General features: G+C 37.9%; 2 protein-coding genes across 5 annotated transcripts in view; one reads left to right on the top strand and one right to left on the bottom strand.

Moving 5' to 3' along the window:
- The window catches only part of LOC106050496 (major facilitator superfamily domain-containing protein 4A-like), a 143,145-nt gene that overhangs the window by 9,375 nt on the left and 108,471 nt on the right, over window positions 1-25,299 (bottom strand). For all 3 annotated transcript variants that reach the window (XM_056025794.1, XM_056025796.1, XM_056025795.1), the window contains one exon: window positions 22,614-22,709. In XM_056025794.1, coding sequence (XP_055881769.1) covers window positions 22,614-22,709 — 96 coding nt within the window. The remainder of the gene's footprint in view (window positions 1-22,613; window positions 22,710-25,299) is intronic.
- LOC106050497 (uncharacterized) lies at window positions 424-21,660 on the top strand. 2 transcript variants are annotated; one of them, XM_056025799.1, is made up of 4 exons: window positions 424-579; window positions 15,311-15,490; window positions 16,218-16,312; window positions 18,910-19,102. In XM_056025799.1, the coding sequence occupies exons 2-4, from the start codon at window positions 15,356-15,358 to the stop codon at window positions 19,085-19,087; spliced, it is 408 nt and encodes a 135-aa protein (XP_055881774.1). In that variant the 5' UTR covers window positions 424-579; window positions 15,311-15,355; the 3' UTR covers window positions 19,088-19,102. The 2 variants fall into 2 exon arrangements, with proteins under 2 accessions (XP_055881774.1, XP_013060919.2); XM_013205465.2 differs by lacking the exon at window positions 18,910-19,102 and adding an exon at window positions 20,542-21,660 and having other exon boundaries at window positions 425-579.

Genomic DNA, 25,299 nt, shown 5'->3' with positions numbered 1-25,299 from the left:
CTCTAACCTAAATAAATCAGATTAAAGATTTACTTGGATGTATACCATACGATGGATTGCTTCTCATTATTTGTAACATATACAATTGTGAGCTTCAGTTTTCATGAAATAGCCTGTGAATAATAATACTAGACTTAACTAGACCAAAGTACTTCTAGCGATTATCTCACATGCATAAATTCGCGGTTTGAATTTATGTTTTAAATATTTTTATTTTTGAACCAAAAAATGTATAGGTCTGTATCTACGGATGTGTCGGTAAACTTCAAACAGTGTCAACGTTTTGTTGTTTTTTTTTATTTTTGTTTTTTAGGTTTCCTCTTTTACTTTCGCCTTTCAAAATTCGGTCCCCTTTTTTTGTTTCACTTCCCACCTCTGTTTCCAGTCTGTGTCGTCTGTGCCTCACATTCACACGACACCGCCATTCCATTCTCACCCCCCCCCCTTTCCTCCCACGTCTGCTTGCCCGCCATAACGTTATCGACCCAACCAACGAGTAAAGGAGAGTTACGGGACCTGACAAATCTACTTTGCTTCCCGTGAGTCCTGCACTAGTGGCTCTACAAGTGAAATCATCAGGTTGGTACATTTACTACTTAGGTCTAAATCTAGAGTTTACAACTTGTTTTCATTTTAATCTGAAGTGTACTTTATTGGTCATCTGCCCCGATAATTCATACGATGTTTTTTCTTGTTATTGTTGTTTATTCTAAAGCCACACCCAGTTTTATATCCAGTTAAGGACCAATTGTTTGGGAAAAGGACTTATGTCGTATGATGAATTACTGCCTCATCTTTTATTTACATTCTAGATCTAGATTCTTAGTTGGGTCTAGATCTAGGTCATCGTATCCAATTTGGGCCGCGCAATACTTTATGTTAGTCAAATTCCATCAGTTATCTAGTGTAATGTTGTGGTATTGTCCTGCTATTAATGCCTGAACGTAACTGGCTGCTACTCTATTTAGTTTCATAGTGGGACTTATACAATTCTTGCATCAAGATGTGACACTAAAGAAACGAAATGCTGCTTTATGTCTAGATCTATTCTTTATAAGCAGATTGTTATTGCGCACTCTGTCTAGGTCACTGATATACATCTTAGACATCCTTGAACTAACAACGCTTACGTGTCTGTTTAAGAATGGCCTAGACGTGTATCTCAGTGACATAAAGACGCTGCTTCTTAAGTTCTAAGAGCAGATACTTTAAATTGTTGACAAGAAATATACAATAGACATAAATATGTAGGACACCGCCTTGACCAAAACAAAACTACGAAACCTTGATCAGCATTGTCAAATGTGTGCTCTTCTTTACATTTTACACACATTTCATGAGGGAATCCAAGCGCCGTCGTGGGTCCCCTTTTGTGTTACTGCCGTTCAGAAGGACGTCTCCGAACAGGCAGAAGTGGACTCCCAACAGGCAGAAGTGGACTCCCATCAGGCAGAAGTGAACTCCCAACAGGCAGAAGTGGACTCCCAACAGGCAGAAGTGGACCGCGAGCGCTTCACATGAAGTCCTGTCTGAACATTTGTTTTCACCAAATATTTGCATATACTAAAATATGAAGTTACACTATTTAGATTTTAGTGGGAGGAACATGTTATAAGTCTCCACCACCTCTCTCCCTTTACTTGAACCCGTTTTATATTGCATGCAATAAGAGTTATCGGACATTTGATTGTCTCCTAATATACTGATATATCCCCACCACTCTCGACACAAGCGTCTGTCGATGTGTCACTGTTGTATACAGCCGGAGGAGGGGGTGGGTGGGCTGTTCTCTAGTGATGACCTTATAGATGCAAGCTGAATGCTTCACGGTTGACTAGCTCGTACATCATAAACGCTAGCGACATTCGAACTACACCACGTGACAAGTGTACGCATAATTTGTACATCTGCTTTGTACACCTTTCTGGTCACATGGATTGGTCCGTATCTTTTCTGATCTATATTTTACATAAACTTCGAAGATTTTTAAGTAAAAGTTGAATCACACATTGTAGTGTTAAACGCACATGTTTTGTTTTGTGTGTGTTAGTGTTGACTTAGCCACACACAACAAGCTCTTTATTGCTTTAGACAAAACGATTGGATTAGCTCGCTCTCTAACAACTATCACGTGTCCGGGGCTACCTTTTATATCAACAAAGCTACGCACTGTTAGTGCTTTTCTGAATTGAGTCTGGAAAAAAGAAGAGTTGAATATGTAGCCATCTGGCTGAGACTATACGAAACAAGACAACCCTTTATGTCAACCCTCTGACTGAGAAGGCTATAATAAACAAGACAACCCTTTATGTCAACCCTCTGACTGAGAAGGCTATAAGAAACAATACAACTATTTATGACAACTGCGCAGATGATAAGAAACAAGACAACCCTTCCTGTCAACCAACTAACTGAGAAGACTTTAAGACACAAGACAACCCTTTATGTCCACACTATAAACTTATTTCAAAGGCCTTAACACGTTAAAAATGTTTACATTTTAATCATAGCTGACATTTTAGAAATGGAGCTGGTGGCTTTGGGAGTACTCCCTGTAGCCCTGAAGATATATACTATAGCCTGTGTTTTAAACCTAGTGGGTTTTGATGAATGAGTGTGGAATGAGAAATGCGTTACAAGAAATGGGATGTTGACTGTATGATGAAGCAGGGTGAAAGTCTCCTGTCTAGTGAAACACTTTCTACCTGACATATTTTCTGACAGGTATGCTGTGTGACACAGATTGAGAGTGTGCTAGGAAACACAAAATGTGTGGGCACACCAGTCTTAAGGGAGGTGTGTCTTTATGCGTGGGCGTATTGGGAGACAAACTTCTAGGCTCATATCTTTTGTAGTAACTAATCTTCTTACCTTTTCTTTTTATATGTTTTGATATACTGACTTGATTATTGACTTATTCTCGCTGTTCTAGAATGAATATACAATGCAGGAGATCAGAGCGTCTTATTTCTAACTTGCACTCTCTTGACGCGTTTCCTTTGGTTAGATTTTTGTTGCGCGGTTTGAATGCTTTCGTGAATGTAATGACGCAAACAGAAGATGGGCGTCAGACAGAAAAGCACGTGAGGCTGGTGGCCATTGTTGTTGACGCATATGTTTGTATACAGCGCTTTTACTTGTTAGAATATCATCATCTTCAGACTTCATTTGAGTGAGGGCCTGAGAGATTCAAATCTCGTCTTGTAAAAGCCCTGGCATTGCTGAAATATAATCTGCTTGAAATCCTTCATGTAATGGTTCAATATGCTGCCTGGTTGTGTGGTATGCGCTTCGGAATGTCGTCTCGGTGGCCCCACAATTAAACCCAGCCCACCGACATCCCTATCGTCTGCTAGGACTTAATAATCTTCAATGTTGAAGGAAAACCCGAAACGTATCAAGGAGAACCAGAAACAACTGGATTAGTAGCCTACTAACAATCATCAGATTAGGAATAGCCAAACTACTGACCAAACAGACATTTCTTTAGTTAGTCCATAAAGTAACTTGTACTTAATTGTCCTAATTATTAGACTTCTTGAGTTTTCAAGGTTTAAAAACTAAAGCTGTATCCAGTATTATTGCTATGCAAGTGCACTACTATGAACGTGCCTAAGACTACGTGATGACAATGCACCACACAATAAAACTACGTTTCATTGTGGCTCGAGTAGGCTTTACAAGTGCAATTTTTACAGTAAATGTCACACGACCGTTATAGCCATGGATGATTGGGCATCTTTGTGAAGCCAATTAGTTCTGACTCACGCGCTAGTTTAATGGTGATGTAGAAATACCATCTGTGTCATCAGTTTTTTGTTTTACTTTTGGACAAGCGATTCTCTCCCTTTCAGTCATCGCTAAATTTAGACACAGTACTAAGCATGGTCCGGTTATTGATTTCCATGAAATTCGGGGACATCTGATAGTAGCCTTGCAAGAACTTGTTCAGCACACATGGGAGAGAGAGAGAGAGAGAAAGAGAGGATAAGTTTAACATTGGGCCAAAGTAACCATGCAATCCAATAATATAAATGATACACCTATAGATGTATAGGCCCGACTAATGAGAAATGATCTAGAATTAATAATGGTTGAACGATGAATGCGTGACAACTTTGATGTATAGGCCTACAGAAAGCAACTCCTTTTGTATATGTAAATGTGTGCACCAACATTACACACTCAACAGCTGGTATATTTCTTTTATTAATAACTATGAGAGGCTTCAAAAATTAAGTTTAAACATTTTGCACTAATTAACAATGAAATCAATTGTCCCCTTTGTTTCCCCTGTACACGCACATGAGTCATTCTTTTGTTGTCTCAGTATTTAGACGTAGCCTTATCCAACTAGCTCTCACGTCCTGGAAATGGTCTTGGTCAAAATTGTGTTAATTTCCTGCCAAGCTTTAGAAACTTCAATGCAGTTGATTTCAGTACAGAGCTTTATACTGTAGTCACACACGAGTCATTGTTTACGCATTAATAAATATTAATAGTAATTAATTAATCTTGTTTTATATAAAAAGGAGTTTTAACCTTGCAGTATTGAGATTTATGCAAGTGGCATTGCGGTTCTTTTCCTAAGATAAGGCTTTATTTTTTTAAAGTATTTTTTTAAATATATATATTTTGCTTGATTTATAAATGTTTCCAGACCACACAACTAGTCACTGTAACTTTTGAAAGCCAAGATTCTGGACTAGTTTCCATAGAATGCTAGAGGGGTGTATTTAGCTCTGCAACACAATGACTCCCATGACTTCAGATTTAAAGTCAGCAGATAAATGTCTATTGGGAGGTATTTTCTTCTTATTCTAGCCAATTTATTGCTGCCAAGCTGCAGGCTCTTGGCTGTACCATGCTAAAGTAGTGTGCTGTGCTTTTTCAAATGCTCCGCAATGCCAAACAGGGTTTCAGATCGAGACCAATCATTACAGAAGGCCTTAACACTGATATGCAACGTCACATCCTGGGGGCAGTTTAGACCAATTGCTCGTTGCCACGTCAAAGGTTCAGTGGAACGCAGTTTGGGAAACACTGTCTTAATTATTATTTTGTATTTAAGGTCAGACATGACTCTTATTATTATTACTATTATTATTATTCACACTTCTATTTGCTCTCTGTAAAAAATAATTTCGGGAGCCTCTAGCCTCTCTACGCTTCTCTAAGCCGGAAAACAAATATGGCCGTACGGGGAAAACACAACAATTTGATTGGCGAGCGTGACTTAATGTTTGCTGTGGGAGAACCAAGAGTGCAGTTGTGTGTGTGTGTGTGTGTGTGTGTGTAGTTGTGTCCGCTGAAATGGAAGGGCCAGGTGAAATGGACATTGTTACTTTAACAGACAGTGATTACACGTGTCAACGTTGGTCAGAGTGGTCCAAGTCTGAAAGGCCTCAATGTGGACATCACAATGTCAATCGTATCCAAAAACAAAAGTAAATGATATTGATTTAGGGTCTCCTAAAGTGTGTTAATGAGTTCTATAGTGTGGTGATCAAATAATTTTTGCAAAGCTTATATCAAATCACTCTGTCTGTGTGTCTGTGCTGATTTATTGGTTGCTTAGTGTCTTGTAATATATATTTTTGCTGACTCCTTCTAAGCAATACCCTTTTTGTGTTTTGTTCTTCCTAACTTCATTACGCTAAACTTACACCCAGCAAATTCAACTTACACCATACTAGTTTGATAACCAATCTAAGCTTCGTAGGCCGCTTTAAAAAACGCAGTAAAATAGAAGTTAAACTTAGAAAATTGACCGATTCGTTTTAAGCACAGAATTGTAGCGGTGTAAACATTTCAAGGACCTACGCCCACAGTTAGACATCCCTGAGGTGGCCACTACTCCTGCTCTTCATTATCACATGACTTTGTTGCTGCCGCAGGTTAAATGACTCATGACATAGTTAGGTGACAAAGAATGTAGACTTTGACAATAGTGTCTTCTTGCTTTGTGAAACTCACGCAGCTTGACTTTAAAAAAATATTAACTGATTATATTTTTAAAGTTTTAGAGCTGTGTGTTGATTTACAAAGAATAGCATAATTATTAAGTTTTTTTTTCCTTCTTTTGTTCTTTTTTTTACTTTTGTTTTTTTTACTTCACTAGGATGGATATTGCATGTATGATGGTCAATTTTTAATGATAAACAATATATGTCTATTTGTTTTATAAAAGAACAAGTATTAAATGTTTTGCATATTTTATTTACAAAAAAATAGATACACCTTGAAGTTAATAAGAAATACATATATATATCGTTTGAATATTTTTTCTTTTATACTAAATGTTTTCTTTGTGTTCAACTTTTAGCTGTAAGTTATCGACGCCCACAGAAAGACCCTCAAATCAAATGAAATGCCTTTGGTACACGCAAACTTACTGGGAGTGTGTGTGTGTGTTGTATTATCAGTTTTAAGGCGTGGAGGTGTGTTTGCTAGAGCGTGTGCATTTAAAGAGAAAATAAAAATATTTCTTTTCACATCACAAGTAGTGCATACAATAGAATGGCAGGGATTCTAGTCTTTTTTTCCCTTTAACTACTTACCTAGTGGTGACATTTTTCTATAAATCTGCCCGTTTATAGAAAGCATTCTATCTCAAGTTAAACATGCTTTTTATTTTACCAAGCCTATATTAACTCACCCCGTCTGCCTGTCTGGTAAAAATCTTTACAAATCAAGTTGAAACTTTGCACAATTATTCTTTGTCAATGACAACACATGAATCTATATGAAAAAAAAATTAAGCCATTAAATAATTACATAATTAATTTCCAAACAAAAGACCTAGATTGTACAAAGCTAACGTTACATAAGCCTTGCGGTTGAACGGTGCTCTTCTCGCAAAGCCTCTCAATATATTAGCAAGGTTTTTAAAAAGTATTTTTAGAAATAAACCTTGTTTTCAATGTACGAACAAACAGATACACCGTTTGTTTTTGTGTGTGTTTTTTAGCGGCCCCCGGAAGGGGAAAAGACGCTATTAGTTTTGTGCGAAATGTCTGTCCGTCTGTCCCGTTTAGATCTCGTAAACTAGAAGAGATATTGAAAATCCGACTTCACAATATTTTAGACCATTCAAAGTTCTGATGCAACGGCTACTTTTTTTTTCCTGAAAGCGAAAATTCTAATTTTTAAAATTAATTATGAAAGCAGTTTTTTATAGAAAAAGCTAATTAGTATGCATTATATGTTAGACCTAATTTAAGACGAATATCATTTTCGTAAACATTTTTTCTATGTAGCGGAAATTGATTATGAGCGTAAATCTTTCTCTGAGGATTCGAATATGAGATTGAGCCTTTTCAAAACAATTAACTTATTTAGTTCGAACCGAGGGTCCCGGGTTCGAATCCTGGTGAAGACTGGGATTTTCAACTTCTGAGTCTACCCAGCTCTAATGGGTACCTGACATTAGTTGGGGAAAAGCATAGGCGGTTGGTCGTTGTGCTGGCTACATGACACCCTCGTTAACCGTAGGCCACAAAAACAGATGAACTTTACATCATCTGCCCTATAGACCACAAACTAGTTAGGCCAGGTTCACATCTAACTTTACATTCACTTTCACGTATCCTTTGATCTGCGGGACGGTTGGGGCACTACACAAGATCTGTTAACCTTCTTTCTCCATTCTTATCTCTCATTTGTCTTTGATATAATTTCATTCGGATTTTCTTTCTGAAAATATTGAAGCCTACCTGGGTGGACCACTGGTCGTGCGGTTTGCGCGCTGGACTGTCGTTTGGATTTATCGACGATCGAAGGTTCAAACCCTGCCTGCTCCCATCCATCGTCGTCCTGCGGGAGGTTTGGACTAGGAAGTAAACTATCTTCAACTCTGAAGGATTATCCGAATTATGTAAAACATTTTACTTCGGGGGCCGATTTTGAGTTTGTGTTTCCACACAACTGTCTTTTGTAACCTTGTTTTATCTTGAAAACATAACACAATTTTATAAAACGCTATTTGTATTGCTCTCATTCATTAGCTGATAAGTGGGACTGAACATAAAAGCGTTTTCTCCCTCCACAATCTAAAAGTTTTCAATAATCGATCATATAATTAATATACAAACCAATTAGAATTTCCCATTATCTATTATCATTTGTATTTGTAGGTTTGAAATCTACTTATTTTTCGTTTATTTGTTAGTGTTTTTTTCAAGATAAATTCACTATGTGTAAACCAATTTAGTCACTTGCTAATCAAATATGTCCAAGAGAAATTTTATTTTTCAAGAAATGAGAAAATTGGTTAGTAGTGTCTGCAGTGGTGCACCTAAAACAGAAGCTCAGACTAACGCTCAGATACAGAACCAACTCAGTGGTGCACCTAAAACAGAAGCTCAGACTAACGCTCAGATACAGAACCAACTCAGTGATGCACCTAAAACAGAAGCTCAGACTAACGCTCAGATACAGAACCAACTCAGTGATGCACCTAAAACAGAAGCTCAGACTAACGCTCAGATACAGAACCAACTCAGTGATGCACCTAAAACAGAAGCTCAGACTAACGCTCAGATACAGAACCAACTCAGTGATGCACCTAAAACAGAAACTAAGCTCAGACTAACGCGATGCTCAGATGCAGAACCAACTCAGTGGCTTCCATGCTTGCAATTCACGGCGCCCTTGTCAAAATCAGAGTTATTGACTGCAAACCAATGAGCCAAATTTAGACAATTACTTTTAAAGACTACGAAAAGAACTATTAACCCTCATTTCTCTAAGGTTTAGCTTGAATAATTGTTTTGTTTGGTCACCACCTCTGATATTCCTGTGAACTGCCATAATCTTAAACATCACTTGATCTTTTTTTTATATCATTGTTCCAAGTCAGAGATATTCGTGGGTGTATTCTTTGTCAACCATAGAGCTACCCCCACAAGGTTTGTGCGCCCCTGTCTCATGAAAGTTCGCTGAGTCCAGAATACAAAGCATATACATACACTTAGTTGAGAACCGTCGATTTAAAGGGTCGATCTAGTTTAAACAATTCCAACGTGTTCTAGCTCGGCGTTCTGCCCTATATATGAACATGTTTAACAAAAACCTCTTGAATTGAAAGACATCTAAATAGAAGAAAGGATTTAGCAAGTGGATTGAAAATAGGAGGACGCCAAGAGGAATGAACTGTTATACAGACACCTATGTCAATGCAAACATCTCGAGAGTTCTACATTCAATCAGTCTCTTATAATTTCTATATTGGTATGGAGTAATTCTGTCAAGATGTGTCTTATACACTTCTTTATTGGTATTGAGTCTATCTATGTGTTACACATTGTTTACTTGTATAGGGTAATTCTATCTAAGTGTCAACTATACACCATCAATATTGTTACGTATTTCTGAATCTTCTGGTTAGATGTATTAGTTGGCACACAAATAAAAACACAGCAAAGAACTTGACGACTAAACTTTCAGTTTCATATAACTTTAATGACTATTAACTCTAACAATTCGTTACTGTAACATGTAGCGTAGAAGACTGTACAATATCTGTCAGTTTACAGTTAGCTATACTTCGTTGCAATTCATCTCTTCTCAACTTGCACCGAGTCGTATTCCACAGAACAGACCAACGACACACTTCCCAGTGTCGCTCCAGGTCTCCCAAAGCTGAACCAAGTCTTCCTCAAGTCTATCGAATCAGAGCCGCACACGTCTTACATCGACTGTATCGACTGTAACGGCTCAAGTCCACTGTAGTTCGCTGTATAGACTTTAACGACAGTAGTCCACTCCAGTTAACTCTACCCTAGTTAACTTGCATCGAGTCGTACACATTTCTCTTCCACTCGGGCCGCACACGTCTTACATCGTCTGTATCGACTGTAACGGCTCACTCACGACTCCATACGACTGACTTTCACATTAACTCTCTGGCTTATATAGAGTCCCTAATCGCTTGTCCAAAGTTGCACAAACACGGCTAGTATCCTCTGAAATAACACGTGAGGAAACGTCACATCCTGTCTTTGTTTATACATGTAGATTCCAGAAAACATCGGCTGCAGTGTCATCAAGTTGGGGTCACACGTAGTGACCTCTATCTGTCACTGTTCATTAGTAACTGTCCCCCTACTTAGATCTGTTCGTCCCCTGGAACAACACGTGTGGACACGTCACATCCTGTCTTTGTTTGTAAATGTAGATTCCAGGGAACACTAGCTGCTGTGTCATCTCGCCGGGGTCATACGTTGACCTCTACCTATCACTGTTCATTTGTAACACTGCCCCCTTCTTAGATCTGTTCGTCCCGAACAGATTCTACTTCATCACGATACTGATGAAATCGATCGACGATCAAGTAGGAAGCTTTGGTGGTTGCCCCCTTCTCAGAGATGTTCTTTCAATCTGGCCGTTGTCCATCTTCTTTCCATAGAAGAATGGGAGCCAAATCCTCATTTTTCAGCAGGTCCTCACAAATGTTTTCATCAATCTTGGTATGGAAACATCGATCTTCAGATGACGACATTGGGCACTCTTGTCGAGAAAATTCATCAGCATTCTAACGAGTTCGTGCTTCACTGGCTGAGTTTTACATTCTCCAGCATCTTTTTACAGAGCTTCTTCAGAGATACACAGGTTCATCACAGTACAGCAATATTCACATGTTCTTCTTACAACAGCAACTGACTTTGGGTTTGTACGATGTCTGTTGGGTTGATCTTCTTGTACAGTTCTGTCACAGATGGTTACTCACTACAGTTCTGACATCTTTAAACTACTTCTTTTCTGTCCTTCTTGCTTCTGACTTAATTAGCGTTCTTCTAAAACCTTTGTTATACTTCATCAAGCTATTCTCATGAGGAATGTTCTTAAATTATTCTTTAGTGGCTTCACACTTTCAACTGATAGTAAGGCTTTCTTCTTTGGTCTGATGGTTCCGGACAGAATCTTTCTAAAAACATGGGCTGTGGAGTTTCATCAGTGCAGGTGGGGGTCTATCAGTGGGAGAAGTGGTGGGCTTGTTTTCTAACAACATGGGCTATGGAGTTTCATAAATGCAGGTGGGGGTCTATCAGTGGGAGAAGGGGTGGGTTTGTATCTTGATCTTGTTGGAGCCATCCACGTTGCACTCTGCATATGTCGCTTTCTCCGCCTCCTCAATTTGATATTTCTTTGGTTGCGTTGATGTCGTTGTCGTTGTCTTGCTTTCCTGTCGATCAATGCTGATGGCAGTGACTTAGCACATAGGAAGGCATTGTATTTCATAGCTGTAGTCATCAAGACTGTTGATCTAACAAGTTGCTTCAGCATTATTCTTTGATGGGTGCTTTGCGAATGAGCTGCAAGTCCACTTGAAGGCAAGTTGTCAAACACGTCACCACCTTCATCCGAGTCTGGAGGACTCGACTGTGGGGCAGGTTGATAACATTCAACGTGCAAAGGTCCATCAACTTCAGCATCAGTTTCTATTGTAATTCCTTGACTATCACCAGGGCTTCTCACGCCTACCTTGATAGCTGTACAAGCTTCTGTTAAGTCTAGAGCTTGTTGGTGTATTTCTTGGCATTCACAGTCTTCTTGAATAGCTACGTACGTACAGTTCTTGTCAAACGCATGGGTGCAATAATCCAGCTTCGAGTTCCTCTCGTAGACAATGGCAGATAGAAGACAGAAGTCTTTAAGGCCCACAGCAACAGGCTTGGACGCAGACCCAACGTTGTCTTGTTCTGTCTGGCTGGTTGAGGTACTTATATCGGGTATATCTCTAGCAAAATCTTCGGTTGAACTATAGGTCTCTTCTCTTGTTTCTTCAACTGTCTCATTCAGCTTCTTGTTGAAACAATAACAGCTATCGTCTCTTTTCATTTCTTGTGAGCCACATTCATTTGGTTTGCTATCACAGTCACAGACAGCACAACCATCGCCAACATGCCTATCGTAGTTGTCTGTATCGCCACATCCTTGGTTGGAAAATTGTTCGTTGTTCATCAATGGTGTAGCTCTTTCATCAGTCGACTCAATCTGATACTGCTGGGTGTTCAGAAGCTCATTAATCATGATTCTCGTTTGATCTTTTATTTGTTCTTCTGTCTTGTTGGGCGTGGTAGCTATTTGTTCATTTTGATTCATGGCTTTGATCAACTGGTTCAATGAAGAAAATCGGGTGTTGATTTCTGATTCTATCTCCTTAATGCTCTCGTTCACCGAGTTCATTTTGTATTGCAAAGTTCTCAGGAGCTCCGTCATATTAGGTTTGATTTCAAATTGGCAGGTGTCTGGATTCTCATCTTCCTCCAACAGGGCTTGTCTGAGACGTGCTGTTAGCGTTTCCTTATTTCCGTTAAGCTGTAGACCTCTTTCTCGAAGCTCTTGTCTAAGTTCTTTCATGTCAAGTTCAATAAGAAGTTTGATGGAACACATTCTAGCCAGAAAGATCCCACTTCTGACACCAATTGTTACGTATTTCTGAATCTTCTGGTTAGATGTATTAGTTGGCACACAAATAAAAACACAGCAAAGAACTTGACGACTAAACTTTCAGTTTCATATAACTTTAATGACTATTAACTCTAACAATTCGTTACTGTAACATGTAGCGTAGAAGACTGTACAATATCTGTCAGTTTACAGTTAGCTATACTTCGTTGCAATTCATCTCTTCTCAACTTGCACCGAGTCGTATTCCACAGAACAGACCAACGACACACTTCCCAGTGTCGCTCCAGGTCTCCCAAAGCTGAACCAAGTCTTCCTCAAGTCTATCGAATCAGAGCCGCACACGTCTTACATCGACTGTATCGACTGTAACGGCTCAAGTCCACTGTAGTTCGCTGTATAGACTTTAACGACAGTAGTCCACTCCAGTTAACTCTACCCTAGTTAACTTGCATCGAGTCGTACACATTTCTCTTCCACTCGGGCCGCACACGTCTTACATCGTCTGTATCGACTGTAACGGCTCACTCACGACTCCATACGACTGACTTTCACATTAACTCTCTGGCTTATATAGAGTCCCTAATCGCTTGTCCAAAGTTGCACAAACACGGCTAGTATCCTCTGAAATAACACGTGAGGAAACGTCACATCCTGTCTTTGTTTATACATGTAGATTCCAGAAAACATCGGCTGCAGTGTCATCAAGTTGGGGTCACACGTAGTGACCTCTATCTGTCACTGTTCATTAGTAACTGTCCCCCTACTTAGATCTGTTCGTCCCCTGGAACAACACGTGTGGACACGTCACATCCTGTCTTTGTTTGTAAATGTAGATTCCAGGGAACACTAGCTGCTGTGTCATCTCGCCGGGGTCATACGTTGACCTCTACCTATCACTGTTCATTTGTAACACTATGTATGAAGTAATTCTAAGTGCCACTTTTAAATCTCTTTTATTTGTATGGAGTAATTCTATCTAGATGCCATTTATACATCTCTTTTATTTTTATTGAATAATTCAATCTAAGTGTCACTTATAAATCTCTTTTATTTGTACGGAGTAATTCTATCTAGGCGTCACTTATAAGTCTCATTTATTTGTACGGAGTCATTTTATCTAGTTGTCGCCTGTACAATTCTGTTATTGGTCTCCTACCTACACTCTAGTTCATTATTTGTTTCTCTCTTGATACAAACATTTCAGTGGCGCAGTTCTCATGTACAATGCCTGAGGCAATACTTTTATTTACATTCTTTCCTTTTCAAATTTATGACTTCATTTACAGTTGGTTTGGTTAGACTTGCATTCCAATAATCTTATAAGATAGAACAGATAATGTTTAATACACAAGAACTAAACGCCTTCATCGATTGTAGTTTTTGTTTGTTTTGTTTTTGTTCTTCAAGATATACTAGGCAAACGCTTAGGATTTTAACAAACTTTGCTTTGGGGGAGAAAGTTATTTATGTTTTATTTTATTGAAGTATTGTTTGGCCAAAGATAACATCACCACATTTGGATCACTAGAAACATTTTACCTTCCAGGTAAACAAGTCGCCCCTTTCACCCCCCCCCCTTTTTTTTCCAGGGCCTTGTATTGCTAGTCTGGGAAATATAGCTCCTACTTCTTAATCAAAGATAAGCACATTTGTCATGTCCTATGAACTTAAAGATGACTGTAAAGTCCAATCCTCGCTTCAAAAAGCCGACCGCTTACGTGGCATGGGTACATTTGGTAAGTTGTCGATAGGCCTGCTTCTTCTCTCAGCTTTTTGTTGGTTAGGCGCTCTTTCACGCTGGCCAATCTTCTTCACGCCATGATGAGTGATCGAGAGCTAGTGCTTCCTGAATCAGATGTCCTTAAGGTCCGAGAACGTCCAGTTCCCTATTATAGGACCTCTTGACCAAGGAAAGGCTTCTATACATGGCCAGGATGAGGCATCGGCTCTTCACCAATCCCTCTGTCCAAAATCCCGCCTTATCCGAAGTGATCATGTATTCACACCCGGTGTGTCGCTAGTCACGACCCCCTTGAGCCCCGCACGAGTTCCCTCTCCCGTGCGAGGCCGGAGGCCGAGCCGCGTGGGGGCCTTTCGTATGCTTATAATGTCCCACCTAACCCGTGCGAGGGTCCATCACAGCGTGTATGGCAACCGTTAGGGAACGAATCGATGGGGAGTTGGACGGGTTAGCGAGTCTTTGTTACATCCCTACCACGTGCTGTGTACAGTCTCTCGACCGTACGTGTGGTAGCCCACTGAGAGAGCTATGTGTGCTACCGTACTTTGCCTATCCGTTTCCCTTGGCGGACGTTTCCACAGGAGGGCCACGCTGAGGCGACGGGAGCATTCCTCCTGCTAGTGCTTCCCAGCCGTGAATTTGAATATCACAATCCTTGAAGGAGATCCTGAGAGTGTCTTTAAAGCGCTTGTATTGACCCTCTCCCCTCCGGGAGCGCTTTCCTGCTCACAACTCCCCGTACAGAAGTCGTTTGGGAAGGCGATTGTCTGGCATGCTGACTACATGTCCCGCCCATCGAAGTTGGGACCTTTTTATGGTGGCGTTGTATTGCTAGTCTGGGGAATAGTGTAACGTTGGCTGACTAGGGCCGGGTATCTCAGCCTCGAAGTCGCATCTGGTTCGAAACTATTGCGAGGGGAGACAACCATTCCAATAAGGAAGCAACAACCCTGTCATTATCCACATTCCGTGCCTTAAAGAGCCATTTTATGGTGGACACCCGCACGAATGATGAGAGAATACCATATGTGCTCGGCCTTCGGCCTCACCTCTACCCCGAGTGCCTTTAGGCCATATGCAACAAATTTACATTTGCTTTGATCAATTCCAGACAGATCAATTTATTGATAATGTATGAAAACTCTTTATTTTCAGGAATTTTAATTTGCTAGACTTCCTAAGCCAGAGAACTCTCCAGCAATGTCTACATTCGAACAAAAAGTTGAAGCCTTCTTCAAACAGGCTGACAAAGACAACAGCGGAACTGTCTCTAAGCTTGAGCTTTGTAAAGTGCTGATCAACGCAGGAGATGGTAGAACTGTCTGTGAAATTAATGTAATTAGATTTTCTGTCTTCCTTTCTTACATTTTTATAGACCGAGGACTTGTGACAATGTGAGTCTTTTGACCGAGAAAGAAGTTAGATTACTAGCACATTTTTCATATCTAGATCTAGATGTGTAGATGTTTTCATTTTTATATTCAACAATTCTTTTTTTTTTTCAATTTCAAGTATAAAAAGTGGGTTGTATTTTAACTGTACATATGAATCCATATTTTAATTACTACAAAGGTAAAAATAGACATTTTTAATCATTGCTTAAAACTATCAAATTAAATAGTGTTTCTCCTAAGTAGGAATTTTCATTTGTTTTCGTAGCAGGCGTCTGCAGTGAGATTGATTCAAAACGTTTTTTGAAAAAATGTCACTGTGTCTTTACATGAACAAAACAGGCCGCTACAAAATGTCTTGCTTTGCATGAGCAGAATTAGTGCTTTGTAGACGCCAGTATATAACTTGTGTTTAGAATGCTTAGCGCCAAGACTTTGATCCGGACCCACTAGGAAAGCTTACAGAGTTTCCCCAAGCTGGTTGGTGGGGGGGGGGGGGGAGGAAAGCGATCGTAATTCTTTTTTTTTATCTCAGAGGATTGTCACTAGAAAAAGTTTTAGAAACACTAGATAGGAATGAGCTGTATGAATTTACGAGGGAACAAGAAAGATAATTCATGTAATTGTTTTTTAAAAGATTGTACTCATTTATAGTCTCCCTTTTCATACAGGACTGGTTCGATGAAATAGATTCAAACAAAGACGGCTGTATGACACTAGAAGAACTGAAAAAAGCTTTGAACCTTAGGGATCCTCGATCAGTCCAGTAAGTGAAACATTATGTAGTTATATATATATATATTTATTATTTTAGCAGGCTCAGAGACAAAACTTTTTCAAATAACACAGAAAATAAGCATAAAATATCTGGGGGAGAACAGCTTTTGATCGTAAAGCAGAGAGTCTATAACTAACGTGTGTTTTAGAAATCAACAAATTCCTATGGTTTACTTTCTAGTTGTTACGTTGATCTCCACAAGGTTGTCCCTTCCTCATTTTTTTTGTGTTCTCCATAGGAAAGGTTTTTAGAACATAATAAACTTGAACTCTTTACAATCAATGTCTACGTGGCTATAGAACAAAATTTTACGGTCAAGTTCCTTATCTTCCTTTCAATGGATAATCTCTTTGGCTAGTGGTTTACTTTTTAAATACCTTGGTCTTAGACAACAAATTAAATTTTACTGCAAATACTGATTATATCAGCAAAAAAATAATGATTACTTAGAAAAAATGTCTTCGTTTACTGTTAGCGAAAAGACCTTGGCTACGTTTTATTATGCTCACATCTGCAATATTTTAAGTTTCAATATCACTGCCTGGTATGGCAATCTGAACATTAAAAATAAAAATAAACTTTTACAGAATCCTAAATACTGCTGGTAAAATCATTGGAAAAAACAAACCACATTTGGGCAGCTGTTTGAGACAAACATCCATAAAAAAAGCTAAAAAAGATTCTAGAAATAAAAAATCTCCCTTTGGGTCAGGATTTTGTGTTTTTTCCATCACAAAAGAGATACAAGACACCGATAGCAAAGATAAACAGACACAACACTCTATTGTTCCCATTGCAGTCATATTATTAAATAGAAACAATCTGGCATAAACTTTTCGCATGTAAATTATGAGTGAGCCTTATGTGAATGTATATTTTGGTTTTCTATAATTATAATGTTTTGTTTTGTGTAATGTACAAATTGTAAAACAAATTTCCTTATGGATAATAAAGATTATTATTATTATTATTGTTGCTGACTGATACCCTTCAGACTTACTAGTCGCCAGGGAAACACATTCGCTGTGGGTCTATGAGGTGTTGACTGGATGTGGAAAGGAGCTTTCTGGTTTCCAAACTGTAGAACTATTTTATCTTCATCACCATCATCTGTCCTTTGACTTTCCTCGTAAATGGGGGGGGGGGGGGCCTTAACAGTTCGAGTAGTCAAATCCCTCCAGTTATTCTGGTCAGCAGCTTAGCAGGATATCGAGAGGCTGGTCCATTCTTTTGTATTGTCCAGCCAGTGAGTCATGTCTTACAATATGACCAAACCAACTCACCTGTCGTCTCTTCACAGTATTGAGATTTCAATCATTGCTTAAGATTCAGATTTATTTAGTTGGCTTTGTTTACCTGCAGGACAGGCAGTTCAGTCTAGCTAGATTCACATTCCAGACACCATCTTCTGTTCAACAGATCATACTTGCACGTGCATTAAGTGTGTGTGTGTGACACTGTGTTCAGTAGGGGCATACAATTAGATCTGCAGCACATTTCATTTCACTGTTAACTTTGTTACAGTGTTACAAACTATCCTGTGAACATTTAGTTCACACCATTCCAGCTACCCATTAGCTAAATATTTAATTTCAAATGAGTGTGTAACTTCAGACTCCAGATGTCTTTTAGAAACACGTAACATGGAAATCTTTTGTGAGATTCATGCTGCCGATCACACCATTTGATTTGTGGAAATCTTTTGTGAGATTCATGCTGCTGATCACACCATTTGATTTGTTTCTTTATGAACTGGTCGAAGACAAGTGAAATCACATTTGCTGATAACTGTTGAAGTCCGATTACTTTCATAGCATGTCTAGCGCAATCATTTAGCTTTCGGCATCATTGTATGCTGATTGAAACTAGAGGAGCAACATACAAATATGTCTCTATCTCTCTTGGAAGACAATGCCCAGATATAAACGATATCTATAAGAAATAGGGAACAATTACTGCTTTACAGTTATACATACTACTAATACATGTACATGTATTTAACAATCCTTTGTGATGAGTCATCATCGCCCCTAACACAGAACAAGTGTTTACAATAATTACACATTTCATTTATACTGTATCTTTATTAAATTGTTTACTTTATCGCCATTTTTTCCTCAATGATTACATCTCCCCCCGCCCCCCCCCCTTCTCTCTTTACTCCCCCATTGTAGATTTCTCATTTCCACGTCCAGACCTTTATGCACTTAAGCCTTGTCTTGAATAGTAGCTCCCTAGCTTCAAGTTAGTAATACAGAACTTTGTACTTTATGTCTGCAAGGTTACTTCTGATCAATCTGATATCAAGGTCACGAGCTTTTGATTTGGCTCGGGGACCTGAGGCCCTTCAGGTTTGATTCATTTCCTGTGTTTAAATTGTGTCCCACCAATCACCGGAAATGAGGTTCGGGCGCGTTCTTTTGTTAATGACTGATGTCTGGAGGTAAGGAGGGGGGAGATGAGGAGTCAATGGCCAGACTAAATATAGAACTATCACATTTTTTCCCCTTCCTGGTGATGACTGGTCACTATCCTCCTCTGTTTTACTACCATCCTCCATTTCCTTCCCCCACGGCTGACCACAGTGAGCTAGATGACCAGCACGGTGCTGTGACAATGGACTTCGACAGTGAGGACGAAGATGAAGATCCTGATGGCGCCTCCCAGATGTTTTCAGGAGGCGGTAGTTGTAAAAATGGCGCTCTCGGCCAGGTGGGCCGAAATGTTAGCTCGCATGGCAGGGTTGGTTCAGGCATAGGGTAAGATTGTGGATGTCTCTAGAGAGGGCTGTGGTGAACACCTAGTCGCTAAGGTAGATGCAGCACCCGATATTCCAATCTTGATTCTGGAAAGACCTCGTTTAGAGCTCTGTCTGTCGTTTTGTTTTCGTAGCGGCCACTAAGAACAGAGGGCTGATGACCTTTAAATCGCCTACAAAGAATGTATCTTCAGGGGCGTAGCTGGCAGGGGCGCCATTCACCTAGTTTTAAAAGTGATTCAATGTTTAATTTCTCAGAGGTATCACTTTTGGGATAGGTAACACACAAAAAAAGTTTGAACTCAAAAAAAAATGAAACAATTGATACTTAAACTTTCTCTTGTACCAATAAAGGTCAGCTACGCCCCTGACTAGCATGCTATAAGCTAGACTTGTAAGCTTTATATTTACATACATCGCATACACTTTACTTACTTTGACTAGAGTTGTCAAACAACAGTGAATATCTGAGCCTTAGTTGTTTGTAAGTGTAACCTTTGACAACGATGGTACACACCAAATTATGATTGCTTTTGTGTATTTTTTAACCTTTTTTTTTGCTTCGTATAATCATTGTTGACTTTGTAGAAAAACAAAATACTGCTTTTGTTTGACACCTTAAATGAGATCACATTTTGCTAAACCACAAACTCTCGTACTCTGCAGAAATGTTGACAGAACATTAGAGCTGTTGATTAGTATAAAGTTTAGTCTAGGTCAGGTGGAAAACATACTTTGATAAAATTATAAAACCTTGATTTTTAAAGCTAGACATATTTAAATCTTCTAGGTTGTTTTAATTACATGATTAAATGCGCTTTATTCTCTGTCTGGAAGTAAAGAAAGGTGTACTCATTTAACACTAATGACTCTTAGAGACAGCTTTGTGTTGAAGCTATCCCGTACATACAACCAAGCATGGTGACATGCTAGTAAAACATCAAACTATAATTTGTAAGCTTCTTTCAATAGATTTTAATTGGTGAATGTAATGTACATCCATAATAAGTATTTATTTCTTGATATAGAAAACTTATAGTGTTACTTTTCTAAAGATGTTATATTTAATTATATTAGCTTTCATGTATTCATTACAATTACTAGAACAATAGAAACACATTACGATAATTAAAAAAATACAACTAATCATGCAATAGCTGTAGGGATCACAAGTATGTAGTAAACTTATAGTGCATGTTTGTGTTTGTAGACCTGTTTGTGAATACCTAAAACAGTACCTATGTATTTAGAGCTTCATTTAGATATAATTAAACAATTACAGTATGATATTAACGTCATGGCTCATATGTATCTAAATATAACCCTTCACAATTCTTTCTTTATGAGCCCAATGTTGGATGTTCTTGTTCCTCTGTATGTAATATAGCTAGTCCAAACTTATGAAACTTTAAAATGTAAGAGGTTGACCCTAATGAAACTGTTTATCTCGTCTCCATAGAGAGGCAGAATTGCGAGCAGTCTTTAAAGATCTGGATGTGGATTGCTCTGGACAGCTGACTGTGGAAGACCTGAGAAAAGTTCTGGCCAAAACAGGTCAGGCTGACAAAGCAGCCAAATACATTGAACAAGTGGATATCAACAAGGATGGTAAAGTTGATATTGAAGAGTTCATCAAGGCTTGGAGAGCAGGCCTTTAAATTACAGTGCTTGAAATAAAGGCTTCACATTGACAACATACTGACAATGCACTGAGCACACGACAAGTCACGTGGCTGTTTTATCAATGCTTTGTTTTACGTCACAAGTTCTTTCATCTGCGCATTTTTTCCCCTTATTTTAAAGATATTTACATTTAAATAATTCTTTTTAAAAATGTGTTTTTTTTTGGCCAGTGCCATTTTTTCCCTAGAAAACAAAAATTTGAGAAAGATATCTTAGTAATTCATTAGTACTTGCAGACAATATTTCTAAAAAAATTCTGATCTTCACAAAGAAATAAAAACTAAATACTTTAAATGTTTTCTTGTTTCATATGATACTTAAACATTTTTAAAGCTCTTTTGAACATTCATTGTCATCAATAGATTTATCTGGAATACTAAATATGAAAGTAAAAATAGTTTGGTTCAAAAATGTTTTTAAAATTTAGAAAACAAAAAGAGAATAAAGATACATTCTATTTATACTTCTTGGAGAGTATATCTCTCCTGTACATTCTATGTTTTTCATGGGTTTTATTTGGTTCAATATTATTCCACACATTAAATTTTATTGGGGGGGGGGGGGGTTCTCCATTGAAATATCATTTTTTTGTAATTTGATTCCTTTAGTTATTTTTTTTTATCCTAAAAAAGTATTTAATGATAATATGTTATCATTAAATGTTTTCATTGTTTCTACCAATAGAGTAGACCTGTAAACTTTGTTGATCAGCTGTGCTTCTGTTTAATGAGTTTCTTGAACAACTGGGCTAAAGATATTATTTGTTTTAATGTCTACATAGCTTTCTACTTTAGTAGTAGTAGATGTTGAGTAGTTTCTAGTAGATGTAACCATTTAGTTGTTTTTAGAATACTCTGGAACTCTTTATATAATCATTAAAAAGTTTATTATTTTATTCGTGTTTGTTGTAATATTTAATTACCTTATAAAAATATTCATTATATGTTTAAATGTATAGTTATGTCACTATGAAGTAATGGAGGTGTGTACTGCATTGTTGTGTGATCCTAGATTTAGATCTAGTCAAGCTAACAGAAGTCCCATGATATAGAGTTTACTATACACAACTCTGTTTTAGGTTAACAAATAATTTTATAGGATAAATTACTATAATAAAAAAAGCTCAAAGATCGCAATATCACAATATAACTGATAAAGTGAGTAAATAAATTGGAAGTGACAAATGACTGAGGTATAAAGATGACTAACCAACTTTATTGTCTTCCCTTTATATGTTGCAATGTGAAGTATGTATTATAAATAATAATTATCAAATTAACTTCTCAGATAAGCCAGGAAAAAAAAATACAAACTAATTTTGAAAATTTTTTTTGTGACTTGAGGCATCAGAACTGTTTGAGTTATATTATACAAGGAAAGTTCTTTGATCATGGCACATTAGTAAAAGCCTTTTTGTTTCATGAAGAAACGTACCCACCATATGGTACACATCAAGGGGTGCATAGCGTAATGGAACTGGAATAAATTTCACGTTATACTAACCATGAAGTCATTAGTATATTGAATGGGACTGGGAGTGATATTTAAACTTGACCTCCACTTTAGAGCCTCTTAGCCTTATTGTAGCTGACCATTGTGTATATAGGTTAGAACTCCTTCCTTTTCCCTCAAAGTATTTCCGAATGTGTAAGATCTTGGAGTTCATACAAAAATCTATAATCCTCACCCACACACAGTACACCTCTACTACCAGACCGGAAGCTCCTGGATGTGACCAGGTCAGATCTTACTTACTACTTAACAAAAGAGGGTCCTATGGACGGGGCTATAACTAAGCTCTACTAAATGATATGTAGATACTCAAGGGAGAGAAATTCAATGACTTACCCAGAAGCTAGCATCAAGTACAGCCCCTTCATATTTCTGTAAGCCTTCTACTCCAGACTGGTGAGCATACGTGTAAATATAATTAGCAAAGGAGGACTGTAAAACAAATAGAATAGTTAAATATTAGAAGTTGTTCATCGAAATGACTCATTTATCCCTATATCCCTATTATCCTCATATTTTCTGATATAGGCCTACCTATTATCCTCATATTTGACTTAAGTATTTTAACCATTCTTCCCTTTCCTTTGTATTGACCTTATTAGTACGAACTAAAGCCATGACACATATTGATAAAATACGAGAATAAAATGGGTGAAAGAAGCAAAGATATCCTTTACAGAGCCAAAAAAAAACAACAAAAAAAAGACTTTAATACAGACTATATCTCTTTTAAACAACTTACGCAGCGATTTTACTTTGCTCTTAATAACTAATGAATGTTAGATTTTTTAACCCCTCCCCCCTCCCTTTTTTTCCAAAGAATCCTGGTGAAATGAATTTAACAATCCACTACACTTTATAATATTCCAGTGATAGGCTTTTAAATATAAACTTACAAGAAGATGCGCAAAATGTTCCTGAACATTAATTGATGAAACTCTAGACTGAATACATAACGTACATTCAGATGGTATGTTCAATATAAATACTTTCTAGTTCTCTTATCATATTTAAATTGAATGAAACATTATAACGGTCAAACTGCAGTTTTTTCTTTTTCCAATGATATAAATTAACTGTCAAATTTCTAAGAAAATCGTTAAGGCGCTTTCGAGATACGTGTCCACCCAGAAGGATTTTTAGCTTTCCGCCCATATTTAGGTTTTTTTTACTTTCCACGAAGGTAAGAGTTGGATAGAGGTACGACTTTAATAGATGTATTTTAATAACGAAAAATTATAATTGTTCCTGAAGATCAATCTACATCTGACATCTACAAGAAGAAATAAATAAAACACAATTTAAAAAGGTAACTTGACAGAAACTTCACGGCTCACGCAAACTGGCCCTACTGCTATGCCCAATCATTCTATCTACCTACATCTTGTAAATATCTGACAATCAGATGATTACGTAGCTCTTTAAAACGTTGTATGATTATATCATTTGATATTTGTTCATTACTCAAACTTTCATCAGATGCTAACTTTAATACTTTCATACAAAAGGTATTAGAAACTGAGCATGATATGCAAGGTATGCAATAGATACAATGCACTAACAAAAACTTTTTTAAACTCATGTCTACTCAGTTCGTAAGCGAAGCGTTTTCGCCCCATGTCCTACAGTCATTCAATAATGACATTCAAACGTTTCGTAACATTGAAAGTGTTCATTTATTTAGCGTTTCAAAAACAACAACAACAAAAAATTCCAAACAAGCTGATTATTATTATACTAGTCGACCGGCCGCGTAGCATACGCCGCTATTTTGCAGGGCCGGACTTAGGCCACTGCAACCTATGCGCCCGCAGTGTGCCCTGCACTTTCATAGGACCCGCGCTAATTCTAGGTGTATAAATTATTAAATTAAACCATTTTATAACTTATAACAAAATACCAAACAGCCCCCTGATTTATCAGGAGCTCCTGGAAATCCCCTAAAAAAGCCAATGCTACGCGCGATAAAAAAAGGCATTATGCAATACCCGTAATTGTGTAATTTAGTGAAAGCAGCTTCTCGCGCCTCAAACTAATGAAGAATTACTTGAGGTCAACAATTCTCGTAGATAGATTGAAACATTTGATAATTCTTGCTATTGGGCGTGATCTGTAGAGGAAATAATTTTTTTATGATATACTGTATGACTTTGCTACACGCAAGGCTCGTAAAGTAGTTCTATACGTATTAAAGAATGAATAAAATGCAAAGACGAATTAAGTTTGTAATACAAACTCTTAAATTTCACTTATTATCCGTATCCCTACCCAAAATTGGCGCCGCGAAATCAACAACGGTTGAGTCCAGCCCTTTTATTAAGTGACGGGTGAATACAGAGTAGATTATTTGTTCTCCTCCCCCTCTTTTTTTCGTCATTAAAACTACCTGATCTTTCCATGGCTTGGTCACAACGGTTAAGTCTGGCCCTGCTATTTTGTGACGGGTGAATACTACTTGTTCTCCCCCCTCTCTTTTTTTTTCGTATGGTAACTCTAGTCCGACTTGCAGAAATAAAAGTGTGATCTTTCCTTTACTTCTTGTCCAAACTCTTGTGCCATGAAGATAAATACAGATATAGATATTCGAGAGAATGTTTAATAACATGCATCCGAGTACACAAAACTTTATCCAAAACATATAGGTCAGTGTTTCTCAAACTTTGTTACGAGGAACCCTAGTGTTAGGCAAGGCCAAAATCTATGTTCCTCGAACTACTGCAATAACTAACTAATCTATATAAATTAATAAGCAAACTGTATCGCTGAATACTAAAAATGAGCGAAGTGTTCCATTTAGTAAAAAGATTGTGAAACACTGATTTAGGTAAATATGTCTAATATGCAGTTCATACATTATGTATACAACACAACAAAACAGTACACTGCACAAAACATCTCCAGCTGCAAATGACACAACACACCATAGAGCACACTGGGCTAGACATCTCTAGCTTCACAACACACCAACACAGCACACTGGCCTAGACATCTCCAGCTGCACATGGCACAACTCACCAAAACA

Source organism: Biomphalaria glabrata, chromosome 4 (genome assembly GCF_947242115.1).
Source record: "Biomphalaria glabrata chromosome 4, xgBioGlab47.1, whole genome shotgun sequence".
Taxonomy (NCBI): Eukaryota; Metazoa; Mollusca; class Gastropoda; family Planorbidae; genus Biomphalaria; species Biomphalaria glabrata.
This window is presented reverse-complemented; position numbering and strand designations above follow the sequence as displayed.